Source organism: Plectropomus leopardus, chromosome 20 (assembly GCF_008729295.1).
Source record: "Plectropomus leopardus isolate mb chromosome 20, YSFRI_Pleo_2.0, whole genome shotgun sequence".
Taxonomy (NCBI): Eukaryota; Metazoa; Chordata; class Actinopteri; order Perciformes; family Serranidae; genus Plectropomus; species Plectropomus leopardus.
Genome location: NC_056482.1, coordinates 4492568 through 4507986, shown reverse-complemented (window position 1 = coordinate 4507986; position 15419 = coordinate 4492568). Strand labels below are relative to the sequence as shown.

Below are 15419 nucleotides of genomic sequence, written 5' to 3'. Positions count from 1 at the left end.
GCCCAGAAAGTCCAGATGGCAACTTGATGAGGTAAAGAAATTGGGGTTGTGATCTCTGGAGTATGTGGGACTGCGATGAAGCAGCTTGGGTCGGTCATATGTGAGGTCCACAACATGCATACTATAAACACAATCCTCTTAGGCTCGGGTCCAACTTGATGTACATCTGTGTCCGTCTAATGAAATGCATTTTGCTTTAATGCTCTCAATGTAAAGCCAAAGGAGGACTGAACATGCAGTTTAACGTGAAGGATTACAAGAAACTCTTCATTTGGGCTAAAAAGATGATGGAGAGCAGAGAACAAAAGAGATCAAAACTAGCTTCAATGATGAAATAATTCAGTTTTATGTAGCTGTCAGCTCTGCCTTCTCGCTTTTCATCGAGAGGTCTGACATCTGGCCTCAGGGCTTTTCATGTAATTGCTCTGCTTTTCTGAAACAGACAATAACATCAAATCTATAAATTTGATCAAATCCTCAGTGATTAACTCAATGAGCTCTTTATGAAATAGGGATCCATTAGAGGAGATCACTCGCCCTTCTGATGGGTCATAAACCCCCCACATGCATGTTGTATGCATGTACATGTTGAGATCAGTGACCTCAACATTCAGCACACTTTAATTTTGATTACACATCAGACAGCTGTGTCCATTGTTGAAGCCCACAGATGTCAGGAGATGATCAATGATTAATGATTATAATGGGATATAATTTACCACAGTCCTTTGTGTTTATGAGTGTGACTTCACGGTATCACACACGTATTATTTCACGGGGAAAATCCCGCCGACACACTGCATCAGTTTGAACAGTTGGATTAATGAGGGGCAGTTACTATATAATGGATAGCAGTATTAGAACCTGTTTGGTGTCAAAACAGTTGAAAATCAGAATTTGTCTGCTTTTTTTCCCCCCGCAACAAATTTATAGGGACAGACACTCTTTCGGACTGCATTTTCGGTCTGTCACAAAACATATCCACTCTCTATAATGTAGAGTCTCTGTCCTTCGAATGAGTATTTTTCTTTTGTATGTACTTAATACCGTAACTAATGTTGACCGTGGTAAATATGGAGACATTTCTTCTTTCCTAATGGAAGCTATAGGTGCTTAAGTGCTGCAGGAATTCTGTCTTTTTATGGGTTTGAACATTTGAATCTAATGTTCAAGGAACATTTAAAGGATGTTCACATAATGTTCCTGTAAGGTTAAATGCTGACTGAGATGTAACGTTTTAACTGCAACATTCTGAGGATGTTTTGGTGATGTTGAGGTGACAGATTTTTTATAAAACATTACCAAAATGTTACATGAGAAAAAAGGAAGTAGGTTTTCAAAGCAACATTCAGAAAATGTTATTAAGGATTGGGATTACAGACCTTTCTTTAGATGAAAATGCAATGTAATGTGATATACTAACAATACTTTTTTATTCTATTTTATTCACATTTCATGATGTTTATAGAGAATGAACTTTAAGAGGAACGTTCTGGGAACATAAAGAAAATCTTGCAACTGAAAATGTTACTATAAGGTTTGAAAATCTGACTTTGTAGCTTAGTTTACATCATTAGTTACAATTCTTTAAAAAATGGGAGGTGTGTAAAATGTGCAATGTCTTTGTGCTGCAGTCAACATGGAGTTAAACTTTTTGCGAATGTGCTTTATACTTTTTTTTAGCATATGAACCTGGGACACATAAGAAAAACACATCAATGTAAATTTTAAAACAGTCATAAAAAAGAAAATAAAAAATAATTCAAATTACAGTATATCTACCAGCTTAAAATTACATTTTAAAGCCTGATTTTTATGCCACAGTCAACTTTAATTTGCAGCACATGCATGAGGAAGTCACTCAGCATATAGAATAATCACACTGAGCGTGAAATTACATATTTTTCAATTACATATGTCTAACAGTGGAGTGGAAAGTAGTGCGGAGTGCAGTGACAGGGCCGCGAGCAGATGATTTAGATACATGTTCACACAGTGCCAGGGACTCTGCACCCGAGAGCAGAGCCAATTCAAATATAGCACAGACTCTTGGGAAAAAGTTTCCTTGAAAAACATGATTAATGGCAGTCCAGCGTGTTTCAGCGGGGCTGCATGGCGTGACTAATGCAAACAGGTTTTCTTAGGCAACAGAGTAACCTTTGCTCAACTGGCGCATACGGAAAGCGCATTTTTATTTCGGCTCCTATGTGACCTCATGAAGTAAAAGTACAGTGTTTATGCTGCTTTCAGAATATATTTTACACCCCCAAATTCTCTTTTCTGCATGCTAAGATTTTGGAATAACAGCACCCAATCATACAGTAATAATACACAAAAAAATAAGCTAAAAAATGTAATTTAATAGTGACAAGACTGTGAAAAGGTAGACTTGACTTCAGGTCATTGCATCAGCAGGAGAGAGTCGGCTGTGTAAATTTGAGGCAGCGCTTTGAGCAAACAATGATATAACACTGTGCAAACATGCAGAGTATCACAATGTGTAGCAACACCATGACAGTTCTGAGAACTGTTAGCTAATTTTGGTTCACATGTACTGAGGCAGGTCCCTGTTAGACTGCAGCCTAACCTTATGTTTACGAGACTTCAATCAACTTATCCTTCAACTCCAAAGATGTAGCAGGATCAAGGACAAAAGTCATTTTGTTTTTTTTAAATTTGTTTAAAAAATGACATAAATCTACCCTCTACTTTCTTCTATCTGGGATGTAGGTTATACATTAGCTGACAGGAAAAGATGTGCAGCAGGTTTCTACAGGTTACTTGAACATCCCTGCATAGTGGTCCCTAGATATTAAAACAGGAATTTTCCTGAATGTTATTGTGACGTCAGAACAGTGTGTATAGCGTGTTCTCTGTGTGTATAGCGTGAGGGTGCTAAAATTTACATTCCATTGTGCAAAGATGTGTGGTAAATTTTAAAATAAATTACCCCTGAACCTTAAATTTAGTGAATTTGCTGCAAGCGATAGCCTACAACTGTTAGCACCAGTTGTGTTTTTCCAAATTGAACTAATTGTAACCCCTAGGTGTCAAATCCACATATCACTTTAGTCACACATTTCATATCACATTTAGTGTCATCTATGTAGTAATAAGAGGCTAAAACCACGCAAGCAACTGTATGTTGCTAGCATGCTCACAATGACAATGCTAACATGCAAACGTTAAGCAGGTCATGTTTACTAAGTTAAGATTAGTGTGTTAGAATGCAAACATTTGCAAATACAAAGTTCAACTGAGGCTGATGGGAATGTCATTAGTTTTGCAGGTATTAGGTAAATGAAATTGGATGAATTGAAATTTTGATCTGATAATGGACACTAGATGAAAAGTTAAGGGATCAGCTAAGTTAATACAATTCATCCACAGGGGAACATCAATGTTTGTAAAAAAAAAAAAAAAAAAACCCAAAACAAAACACAAAAATCCACCCAACAGTTGTCAGGATATTTTACACCAATCTAAACTGTGAATGTCATGGTAAGGGCAGAGGAAAAGTCAGGGGATCATCCTCTCGGTAACACGAATCAATGTACAACATTTGCTCGCAGCCCATTTAGTCATTTTTTTTCAATATTTGAGTCTGGCCTAAATTAGTGGATTAACCAACAAGCTGACATTGCAACTCAATAGTCGTGCCCGTGGCAAGCTGAAATAGTTAGCAAACCCAGAATCTAGCCATTTCCTTTGTTAGCATCAAAGAACATCCGCTGGATTTGGGGCTGTTTCACCACGTTAATACCCCTTAGAATATATACAGTACCATCTCTTAACAGGGGCTGTTATCGGCTCTTATCTGTCCTCCTGACAACAGGAAGTAATCAGGGTCATGGGAAATGTGGCACTGATTTCGACAAACACAAGAGCCAGGCTATAATCTCTTCCTAAACATAGGAGGCTAGGATTGGAAAGATTTTTATTTGAGCACGGTTACTCTTTGGAGCTTTATTACAAGGGCACTCGACTCATGACCTCCACGTCTGCATTTAGAAACATCTCAGGATGAAATCTGATCTCAGCAATTTGCATAGGTAGAAATCCAGGCCAAGAGTTATTTCTAAATCTTGAACTTGCTGTGGAAAACTCCCAGCACTGTGACAGCCTGTCCCCTCATTCCTCATTGTCATATTCAAACAAAATGTTCCAACATGTTAGACCTTTGACAGCTGAGGGTGACGTGCCTCTCAGAACAGCACGAATATACTCAGAAACACCTGCTGTGATCATGACTTGACCAAAAATTCAAGTCTGGGTCTCATTGACCTTTAGGAGGATCAGATGCACGAAGAGGCCGAAATGTACTCATTAAAGTGGACTGCAAAACAAACAAACAGTACCAGAGGGATGAGGAGGCTGCACATATGATCAACATGAGGTGGGTCTGATGACTAGCTCACCTGCCTGATGTTGAAAGACTGAAGCCACCTTATACTGCTTGCAATAGAAAAATGTAGGACACGATGAGATCAGTCATAAATCATCCCGAATTTCAAGTTCTTGTGATTTTAAGAAGTTGGCAGCATCAACCCTTGTTATGAAGGCAACGAGACAGTGTAAAGCTTATACAAAAGGTTTCAAAGGCCTCCAGTTGCAAAAAGAATGACAAAAATTTGGAACCAGAACTTTGGAACATGGAAAGAGATCCTGGTACAGAAATACTGGGCTGCACTCAAACCAGTAAGTAACTCGGTTTGTTAAAAAACATACTTTATACAAGGGCTTGGTATTAATGCATGTTTATAAAAGTCCCCAGAAAGCCAGTCAATGTGAGTGGCTTAAAGGTTTAGTTACATCTAGTGGTGAGGTTGCAGACTGCAGTCAACTAAAACTTTTCCCATGTGCCGAGCACGTTGGGGGAAAAAAAACACAAAAGTTCCTATCTAGAGCCAGTGTTTGGTTTGTTGTTCTGGACTGCTGTAAAAACAACAGCGGTGGGACCAGTTCATTGTGATGCAAGTAACAAGTGAGTCTCAAGTTTTTAAGTCAAGTCCCAAGTAAAGACAGGCATGTCTGGAGTCAAGGCCTGGTCAAGACTGTCTTAAAGTCTTAAATTTTGAGTTTAAGACTTGTGTGATTGATTAATTGATATGTTCATTTCGAACATATCGATAAAACAAGAATAAGAAAAAAAGAAAAAAGTATTTTTCTTATCTATCTATCCATACACGCTTACCTATATATATATATATATGAAAAATATATGAGAAAAACATTTTTCTTCTTTTAGTCAATTGAATTCAATGTCTTTATGATCACAAATAATGATTATTTTTTTAATACTTTCTGCCATTTGCTGTGTAAAATAAGCCCCTATACAACCACATACAGTGGATCATGCCTGACCAGTATGGTATGGAGGGTAAACACTCCCATCTGCTGGAGCTGAGGTGAAAATCATCTCAAAATCAAATCAAAGGGCTACTTAGATTCATATATTGAAAAAAAAAAAAGCTCACATACACTTTTATCAAACTAAAATTTTTATTTGTATTGAAGGTTACAGAGCATCTTTCTATCAAAATAAGTAAATCAAAATTTAAATATGAATTTAGTGGTTGTAATGGTCTCCAAATGGTCTCTTGGTTTTACAGTAAATAAAAGACATTTCATAGAGTTCCTAATATTCATTAAGATGTATCATTTTCTTTAATTATCCTGCTCAATAACTCAGTTGAAGATGGAAGAATTGAACTAATTCAACATTTAATTAACTTCCTGGTTTGTTAGGGTATGTGACTCCATCTGACTATGTGCCCTTGACATGTTACTGATCTAGTGGATCCATTTACACGCAGTTTCTCAAATGACTATTACAGATGTTTGGCCCGAAAAACGAATGTACTGTGTGTCCATTCAAGCTCATCAAACTCTTTCAAGTATACATAACCACACATACACCACAGTGCTAAACTGGGACGGTTACACAGATGATTCTTTGGTGTAAATGTTAACAGGTTCATTTTCTCACAACCAGAATTTGCCTTACATTCAGTGTGATTGTCTTTTGTTTGTGTGTATTTTAGAGAATGAAGTTCATGACCGCTGACGAGGCTCGAGGGATGGGTGTGAGTGTGTGTGTGTGTGTGTGTGTGTGTGGGTGGACATGAGGTGATGAGGTGTGGGGCTCACAAGTCTACGATCGCTTTTTTCTGCTCTCAAAGTTTCTGAAGTTGGCTGGCCTAATCTTCATCTCTGCAAATTCAATTGAGTGTTCGTGGCCCTTCCAGTGGAACCAGTTGATTCCCTGCAGACACACAGAATACAAATCATGGGAAAGAGGCTCCCGTTAGAGAGACACGTACCTACACATCATCAGAGTCATCTTTACTTACAGTAAACTAAATAAACACAGACATTTGAAATTTTGGAGAGCATGGAACTTTGGGCGTAGAACACCTGTTTTCATTTGAAAATCTAAGAATAAGATTTTTTTTTTTTTGAAATACTACTTAAAGTGCTAGAACAAATACTTAAGTGCTTAGTTGTATGGATATTTATCTCTGTATTTTGTAATTATTTAATTAAAATCCTGTTAATAGCAAGTAAAAATCCTATAACAGTAATATGGGGGAAGATGGCACAACAGACAAAGGACCAATGGCTAATAATAAAAGAACTCACCTGCTTTCTGTTTTTGCACTAGTATAAAACACTTATATTACACAGGACAATGCCCAAACCTTGCAGGAAGTGAATTTTGCGGGGAATTTTTTCCCCCCGTTACAGCATTTGCAACCATTTCCAATCATAGAATGCCTTAAAATCAGTACATTATTTGGGAAAAACACAAAAGCCAAGGATATAAAAACCATCATAATCATCCTGATCTGTATCAAAATTTTTTCTGCTGTCTATCATTTTGAAAACACACCAAATGCGTTAAGGAAATATTTTCATTCCAGCCACATAAAGATCCATAAATTGATGTTATTAATTTTAAGCTACATAACATAGGCAAGGTAGAAATTGGGCGTAAACAGTAAAACTAATCTTAAAACCTACTTTTGTTACACTATGCTGGAGCAGCATTCACAGAATGAATGTTTTGCTTACAAATATGCTACATCGAATTTTATACTAAAATATTCTGCATCGCTCTAACTGCACATCCATGACCCACAACAATGCAAAGTAAATTTTGTCTTCATTGCTTTAAACCTAATATAGTCAACAGAACACTCCATAATTATATTAGATTTCTTTCGGAAATAGCAAAGATTTGGGGCTTTTGAAAAAATGATCAGTAATGGCAATTTCCCTGATTTGATTTTATGAATGTAGAATGTACGTACCTTACTGTGACTGTTGTCACCGTATTTCCCCATGAGGTTGACACGATGACAGTTTTTATACCAAAAGGCACCTTTGTAGGACAAGGCGCAGTTGGTGACGGCAATATCGTTATCGTTGTCATAGGTGGAGAAAGGTCGACCCTGATGGTACGTCATTGAGTCACCTGGTGTGGACATTGACAAGCTCAGAATACACAGCTTGTGTGAGTTTATTTGGTTAAAGACAGTCTCATTAGATTAACCAAAACATGTCACCATGGCTTTTCTTACAGGAATAGGTCAGCACTTTTGGGAATAAGCTTGTTGATTTTCATTCAAAAAATATCTGTACAGTAAATACGAGGCTGCAGACATCAGCTGGCTAGGCTAACTCGAGGAACCAGCTTACCTGGCTCCATCCAAACACACCCACTATAGCTCCTATTATTTTTATCTTGTTTACTTAATTCTTGGAAAAGCTGAGGTGTTAAAAAGACAAGGTTTGGTTTTAAAAAAATGTTCTGTGCCAGACTATTTCTTGGCTGGTAGCCGGTTACACGAGTTGCATCTCAACCTCATTGTGAGAACAAGACTTCGGAAAGTTACTGCACCCAGCTGAGAAACCCCAACTTTAGGTTTTTGTAGAATTTAAACAAACAAGATAAAAATTATCAACCATTGAGCTTTAGGAGTGGCTGCTAGGTGGACTTACTTTTAGACTAAGCCAGGTCAGCTGTTCCACCAATTTCTTGTCTGTCATGTTACACTGTGCTATTCCAGCTAGCAGGGAACACAACACTGGCTAACATTACCTACACATTTTAATAATGTTTTAAAGGAAACACTTTAATCTAATGTTCAAAGAATGTTCCAAGGGTGTTTATCATTTCAAATAATGTTCTTATAAGGTTAAATGCTGACTGAGATGTAATGTTTTAACTGCAACATTCTGAGGATGTTTTGGTGATGTTGAGAGGGGACAGATCATATAGCATTCTTTTTATAAAAACATTCCCACAATATTTCATGGGAATAAAGGAAGAGCATTTCCAAAGAAAGCATCGGAATTTTTTTTCAGAATGTTACTTAATCCTGCGATGATGAGATGAGCATTTTTTCTGAAACATTCCTCTAATGTGATATGTTAAAATAAAAAATTTAAAAATGAAACATTCAAACTTTTTTATGTTTATAGAGAATTGTAAGAAGAACATTCTGGGAACTAAAAGAAAACTTGCCCCTGAAAACATTACTAAAACATTGCATAGTACCATTCTCTTAGAACCGAAAACTGCTAGCTGTGCTGTGCTGTGCTGTTAATACTGACTGGACAGGTGTGAAAGTGGTATCAACTGGATAAATGAGACTTGGGAGTAAAATGCACAAGTTGTGAGAATTATTGAATGTATATATATATACCATTCTCTTAGAACCGAAAACTGCTAGCTGTGCTGTGCTGTGCTGTTAATACTGACTGGGGCCTTTCTGTTGAAGGCCCCACTAATCGTTTGTGCTGTTGTTAAACATGGACCCAAATAATTCAACATATTCCCCATTTTATGTCGGGGTATGTGAAAAAAAAACAAAGTTTTCTACACAAATTCAGGGTAGCACAGTATGATTAACTGATTTACATATAATCATTCTGTGGGTGAAGTATCCCTCTAAAGTAACACATACCTGCTGTTCCACTGTACGTTCCTATGTAGATTTTATAGCGTGTTCTTGGCTCTGCGATCGTGATCTTGTCATATTGAGCGTAGGCTGACTCCCCCTGGTCCCTTAGGTCCACTCGCAGCTCATAATGACCAGAATTTGTGATTTTATGAAGGTTGGAAAGACCTGTAATAATTTAATACGTGTGAGGTGGGTAGGGAACGAGTAACAGAGAGAGGGGCGAGGTGAATAAGACTCGATGAAGAGAGCTCTTACCCAGCCAGAACTCATCATTCACGTTGCCGAATCCAGCAGTGTAGTTCTTCCAGTTCCTGAAGAACTCCAGCTTTCCATTCTGGCGTCTGAGGAAAACCTGGAGAGGAGCAAGTGTCACAACAGCTTCATAATAATCATAACAAGCACGGCCGAGGTCACTGTGGTGGCTGCCTATCATTACATGTGAAATCAATGTGAGTTATGGTTTCAAAACGGCCTTTAAATGTGATTCCAGCAGGTTGATTCACTCACCAGCCATCCTCCACCATCTGTGGTCATGTCACAGTAAACCTGGATGGGCTGGCTCTCCTCTCCGCCCACGTAGATGGTGTACAGCCCGGAGGTTGTCTCTCCGTTCAGTAAAATCTGAGCACAGTCCTTGGGCCGTCTGTACAGTTGTCCAACTAGAAGCACAGATTAAAAAGACATCACGTTAGAGACTTCAGACGATGCAGCTGCTTCATCTTCAAAACAGAATAAGTATTGTCTGTGAGTGAGGAGCTTGGAAAGAAAAGGAAAGAAAGGAAAAATCAAAGGATTTTCCGTCTTGAGGAGCTCAGACGGGAGGAAAAATAAGCACAGGTGGAGTATCCGATTAAAGGAAAGGAATTTGCGTTTAAAGAATACACTTCTAATGTGCATCTGGACTGTTGCGTAACAAATCACCACATCTTTCACTGCTTAAAAGCGTACCAGCAAGTTTTTTTTCCAGGTGATATACACAAATGATTCACAATGAAAAAAAAAGAAGGGGTGTGTGCTTGCAGGTGTGTCTATTCCTACTGGTGGTGAAGACGGTGGTCACGTGACGGCTCCTCTGAGGTCCAGCGATGGCCTGCAGTTTGACATCGTACTCTGTGGAGCCGGTTAGCTGAGCCATGCTGTAAGAGGACGCTGTCGGGCTCAGCACAACTTCCTGAATCCACACACACATATATGAAACAACAATGCATTTACAGGAAGCAAGGCCACACTCATGACTTAAGTATAATTAGAGCACATTTTGCATTCCTGTTGAAAGGGCTGTGATAAATGTCACATTTGAAACTTATATTGAGGTTTCAATATGGCTTCAAATGGCTGTCATCAAATTTTTAAACCTCATTCCCCAAAAAACAATTGTAAGAAACCCTTGGACAAAATCCTCCATTTGGATAAAACCATTAATTGGATTAAATGAGTAAGTCATTTTGTATTTGATCAACTTTCTTTAAAGCCACGGTTGATAACTCTCATGGTAACTTTCTGTCATATTTTCAGAAACTGTCACTGTATTCTGAAAAAAAGCACTTTTACATTTATATTTAATATATTTAATTTATATTAATATCAGTGCGTGCCTCACTTTGTGTGCGGCAAGTGAGAGCCAACAGTGTGTTGATGACAGTTAACACTTTGTTTAAAGTTTAAAAGAAAAATGATATTTGATTATCATTCCTGTAAACTGGAAACAATGGCTGCCAAAAACTTTGAAAACAGATCCAAAATCTGATGGCATGCTTTGGAAAATCGCCGTCAGTAGCAGTAAGTTTACGCATTTTGTGTTTTTTTGGGTTTAAACAAGAAAAACCACAAGTTTTGTCAGTGATTAAACTCATGCTGGGGGACGTACATACCCTGATTACACCATCAGCAGAGGAGAAGGTGAGTGTGTAGCCCGTCACAGCGGCCTGCGGAGGTTTCCATGTGAGAGTCGCACTGTCAGTTTGAATGTTAATGGCTGTCAGATCACGTGGAGGATCCACATCTGAAAACACAACGTCATACTGCAGATTTATCATCTAAACAGAATCAATGCAGCATTTTGCCTCAGGTCTCGTCTCTCTATAAAGCTTACCGGTGGTGAATTCAGTCACAGCAGAGTCACTCTTTTGAGCTTCCTTCACAGCATGTACTCCAACTTTGTAGTGGGTTCCTGGAACCAGGGAGCCCATCTCAAACTCCACCGTGTTCCCAGAAACAGTCTCCACCACTGGGGACACTGGAAGAAAGGACACATTAACATATTCATTCATTCATTCATTTTCCGTACCTGCTTTTTCCTCGCAAGGGTCGCAGGGGGGCTGGAGCCAATCATCAGGCGGAAACGCGGGGTACACCCTGGACAGCTCGCCAGACTATTGCAGGGCCGACACATATAGACAGACAACCATACACACTCACAGTCACACCTACGGGCAATTTAGAGTCACCAATCAACCTGAACCGCATGTCTTTGGACTGTGGGAGGAAGCCGGAGACCCCAGAGAGAATCCACACAGACACGGGGAGAACATGCAAACTCCGCACAGAAGGGCCCCCACCCATGGACCTGCTGTGAGGCAACAGTGCTAACCACGACGCCACTGTGCCGCCCTGTTTGATTATGTGGTTAACATATCAAACCACATAATCAAAGTAAAGCAAAATACATCACACACACTTTGGTAGTTTGTGGAAGGAAAACAGGAGGACTAACGGAAATCCCACTTTTCTACTGGTGATATTTTGCTACTTGAAGCTACAGTAGGTAACTTTTGTTTCAAAGAAAGTAACCTTTTTTTTATTTTTGCTGAAATTATCACTATATCCTGACGGTATTACATGAGAGAAATAATCTGTAAAAATCAGGTTCCTCTGGCTCCCCCTAATGCTCCTAATGACATTTGTGAAACTCCTCAAGGTTCTGATATGTTGTTTCCATTCATGCTGTGGATTTTTGCTAATATCATCACAAGGAAATACTGTACCTGGAGGAGGCAGAGGAGGATGATTTTTTACAGATCATCTGTCTCATGTACTACTACCAGAAACTGTAAACTGTAGCATTCATACTACTGCTATACTTGTACTATGGTATTGTACATATATTCTACAGGACTGCTTGAATCGGCTTACTAACAATTTAAACTTATTTACACCTCAGTATGTTTATTTATTTTACTAGCTTTTCAGAGTTTAGGTTAAGCAAAAATAAATGTGTAATGAGTTTGTCACATTACATGTAAATGTGTTATTAACCACCCAGCCACATCTGAATGAGTATATAATAATAGGTATATGCATACCTGTCTACAACCTCTTCTCATTCTGTATTTACATACTTTATTACTGCACATGCAGTTTACATCACAGTTCATATGTCTTAAAATCAATCACCAGGCTACCAGAGTATTAAATATTTTACTTTGTTTTATTTCTTATTATATTGTACATCTATATTTTTGCTGCCGCACCATTTTATGAATTAGATTCCAAATAGATTGTGCTGTACTTGTCTTTGTCTGCATAACAGTCTAAATTGAGGGCTAATGCAGGGAAATGAAATGACAAGAGAAGAGAACAGAGACACACCTGAATCACCGCTGTAAGTGATGGTGTAGCCTTCAACGGTGGCCACAGATGGTTGCCACAGCAACAGGGCTGAGGTGTCTGTGACATTAACTGCAGTCAGACCCTGAGGTCTGTCCAGAGCTGGAGGACACAAAAAACCAGGAACACAGTCTTCAAGGGACGAATTTAATTTTCTACAAACTGAATCGTCGAACTGAAACGTCAGTCCAGGTCAGGAGGACTGACGCGGAGGGGTTGTATAAGAGAAGAAGAAAAAAAGGGCCAACCTGTGATTACAGTGTCAGTGCTGGGGTCACTTTCCTCCAGACCCTTCACAGCACTCACAGTCACATGGTAAAGCTTGCCAGGGGTCATATTGGGCAGCAAAGCTTCAAACACGCTGCCGTCCACAGTCAGTATCATTGGACTTCCTGTGGAGGGAAGAGAACACAACATGGATCTTGCACATCCAAAATCCATGTTGTACATTTAAAAATTATAGAAACATTGCCAGAGGCGACAAGTTTTCCACTGCCTTTTCCATACACCAAAATACATATCACTTTCATTTTCTATTTATCAGTGCTTATGTTTGTCTCTTTGTGGTGCTGCAACAACCGAATTGAACTAGATTTGCTGCCTCACTCACTGTATGCCTCCATGATCCAATTTAGTTGTGGCAGTTTACATCCATGTTTGTCCAGACTCATATGTGGCCATGACAGGAGATAATGCCTCAGATATTGAGGTTGCCAGAAAAAAAACTACAAATTCTAAAAATTGCATGCTTCACACTCATCTTCACCCTGGCAGCACAGTTTTAAGATTACTGTCATAACGTCGTCCCTTCTGTCCTTGAGTATAATGTGAGTATTCATTAAGTGCTAACCACAAAAGTGTTTTTGCAGAACACTATGAAAAACCCTCACCCTGGCACTAGAGGGAAAGTCTGAAAATTATTGAAGTCTGTAGGATTCATCATCTGGGGATCAGGAATATTTGCTTTGAATTTTATGGCAACCCATCTGACATGCCATAAAACATTCAGTCTGCCATCCCGAGAGCTGTGCCACTTGATAGGCTAAAACTAGACTAAACCCTAATTTAAATATGTATCACAGAAACTAACCTTGGTAACTACATCCAAGTTGGAGTTTAAATTTAAACCTAAAATGAATGACTGCTTACCTCCCTCAAAGGGAACATAGGTGATTCGGTAGTTATCCACAGGAGAGCGAGGCATGGACCAGTGAACAACAGCCGAGGATTCGGTCACATCAGAGAAGCTGAGTCCTCTCGGAGTGCTCAGGCCTAGCAAAGCACAAGGTGAAATGCAAAGACAGGAAAGCAGGACAAAATAGTAAATTCAAGAGCAGAAAATATGGTTAACAATTTTGCAAAAATACAACGAAACTGTGAGCTTGGAGGATCCCAAAAGCCCATTTTCCATTAAATATGGAGTTAGGCCTGAACCAGAGGAATAAAGATGATTAGTGGGGGCTGTGGGTGCAGTTCTCTGAAAAAACACCAAAAAGTTTAGTGGTTAGTATAAATCTGCACACTTTGCTGTTTTAGATATACCTGTCTGAGCAACCCCAGTAATAGGTTGGGAGCGTTGGTCCAATGTGACACCGTAAAGCTCGATTTCATACTCGGTGCCGCTCATGAGGCCATTTAAAACCTTGGTCCGTTCATCACCACGGACGTTGTACTCCTGAGGGTGGGCTAACCTTTTGCTGTCTCTGATTTTAATCACATATCTATCAAACAAGTCTTCATCAGCCGTCCACGAGAGACGGAAACCATCAGGTGTGATGTCCGAGACAAAGAGATGCTCCACTTCCGGCTCAGCCTCTGGTTAGACAAGGAAACAGAACGTTGCAGTAGGTTTGGTGTTTTCCCAGAAATATTCATCAACGTCTGAAGATGCACGGAAGAAGTCGGTAATCAGGCAAGAAGGTTTCCAGGTGGCAGCCACCTTCAATTGACCATGCTCAGGCGTCCGTTAGTTTAAATCAGTTAAGAACACAGAACACGGGCTATGAAGGCAATAAAAGACAAGATGCGTTTTGTAAATGTTTATCTCGGTTAACGGGGTCACATTCCTTAGAATGGATCTTCAGCAGGCACTGGTTGAGACGAGGTCCCCATGCCTCTTCCAGGCCAGCCTCAATGCATTCAGTGCATTCAAAGATAATGAAACAAATGAGATTAGAAGTTAAATCAACTGACATTTCATGCTAAGAATGTCTCATTGATTTATCAGTGTTTTCCTGCGTCTGATTCTGTATTAGTCAGTGTTTTTTTTTTTTTGAAGCCAGATTGACAAACCAAACGTAGCACCATGGTGAAGGTAACTTTAAAAATTACGTTCTCTATTGTATCAAGACCATCTCTCCACTCTCTTATATATTCCATATGTATGGCGAATGATCCCCCTGCAGTCAGAGTACCTAAATACTTCTTTAAGACACACCTGGATGCCCCGGCCGCACTCTATGGGTCATCTATAAAGCACCTGTGCTGGCATGGATTAACTGATAGTTCAATCAGTACCATCTCCAAGAGCTGGAGAGATAGTCTCTTCACTCAGAGAACCAAGGTTACTATGTAACCACACGTTCCACAGTCATCAGTGTAGCGCCAATTGGAAATCTGAAGGAAAACACATTTTAAAATATGAAAACAAACAAATATGCTTGCTCATATTTTGGAGGTACAGAGGAAACAGATGGGGAGCTCCACATCTCTTCCTCCCGCTGAAGAAGCAAATGCTTAAAATGAAAAGAGAAATGAGATCATTCTGAAAAGGAGTTGTGTTATGGATCACAGTTAGAGTTAGGTAACTGAAGCCTCACTATCAAAACATGACAGTAAACAAAA

At 39.2% G+C, this 15419-nt stretch overlaps 1 protein-coding gene across 4 annotated transcripts in view; it reads right to left on the bottom strand.

The window, feature by feature from the left end:
- Positions 1-5488: 5488 nt before the first annotated feature.
- tnca (tenascin Ca) overlaps positions 5489-15419 on the bottom strand; it is a 43996-nt gene continuing 34065 nt past the window's right edge. For all 4 annotated transcript variants that reach the window (XM_042509279.1, XM_042509280.1, XM_042509281.1 and 1 more), the window contains 12 exons: positions 14118-14390; positions 13725-13847; positions 12824-12967; positions 12558-12677; positions 11062-11205; positions 10841-10971; positions 10008-10140; positions 9477-9628; positions 9225-9321; positions 8973-9134; positions 7314-7477; positions 5489-6265 (listed from right to left, as the gene is read on the bottom strand). In XM_042509279.1, coding sequence (XP_042365213.1) covers positions 6155-6265; positions 7314-7477; positions 8973-9134; positions 9225-9321; positions 9477-9628; positions 10008-10140; positions 10841-10971; positions 11062-11205; positions 12558-12677; positions 12824-12967; positions 13725-13847; positions 14118-14390 — 1754 coding nt within the window. In that variant the 3' untranslated portion in view covers positions 5489-6154. The remainder of the gene's footprint in view (positions 6266-7313; positions 7478-8972; positions 9135-9224; positions 9322-9476; positions 9629-10007; positions 10141-10840; positions 10972-11061; positions 11206-12557; positions 12678-12823; positions 12968-13724; positions 13848-14117; positions 14391-15419) is intronic.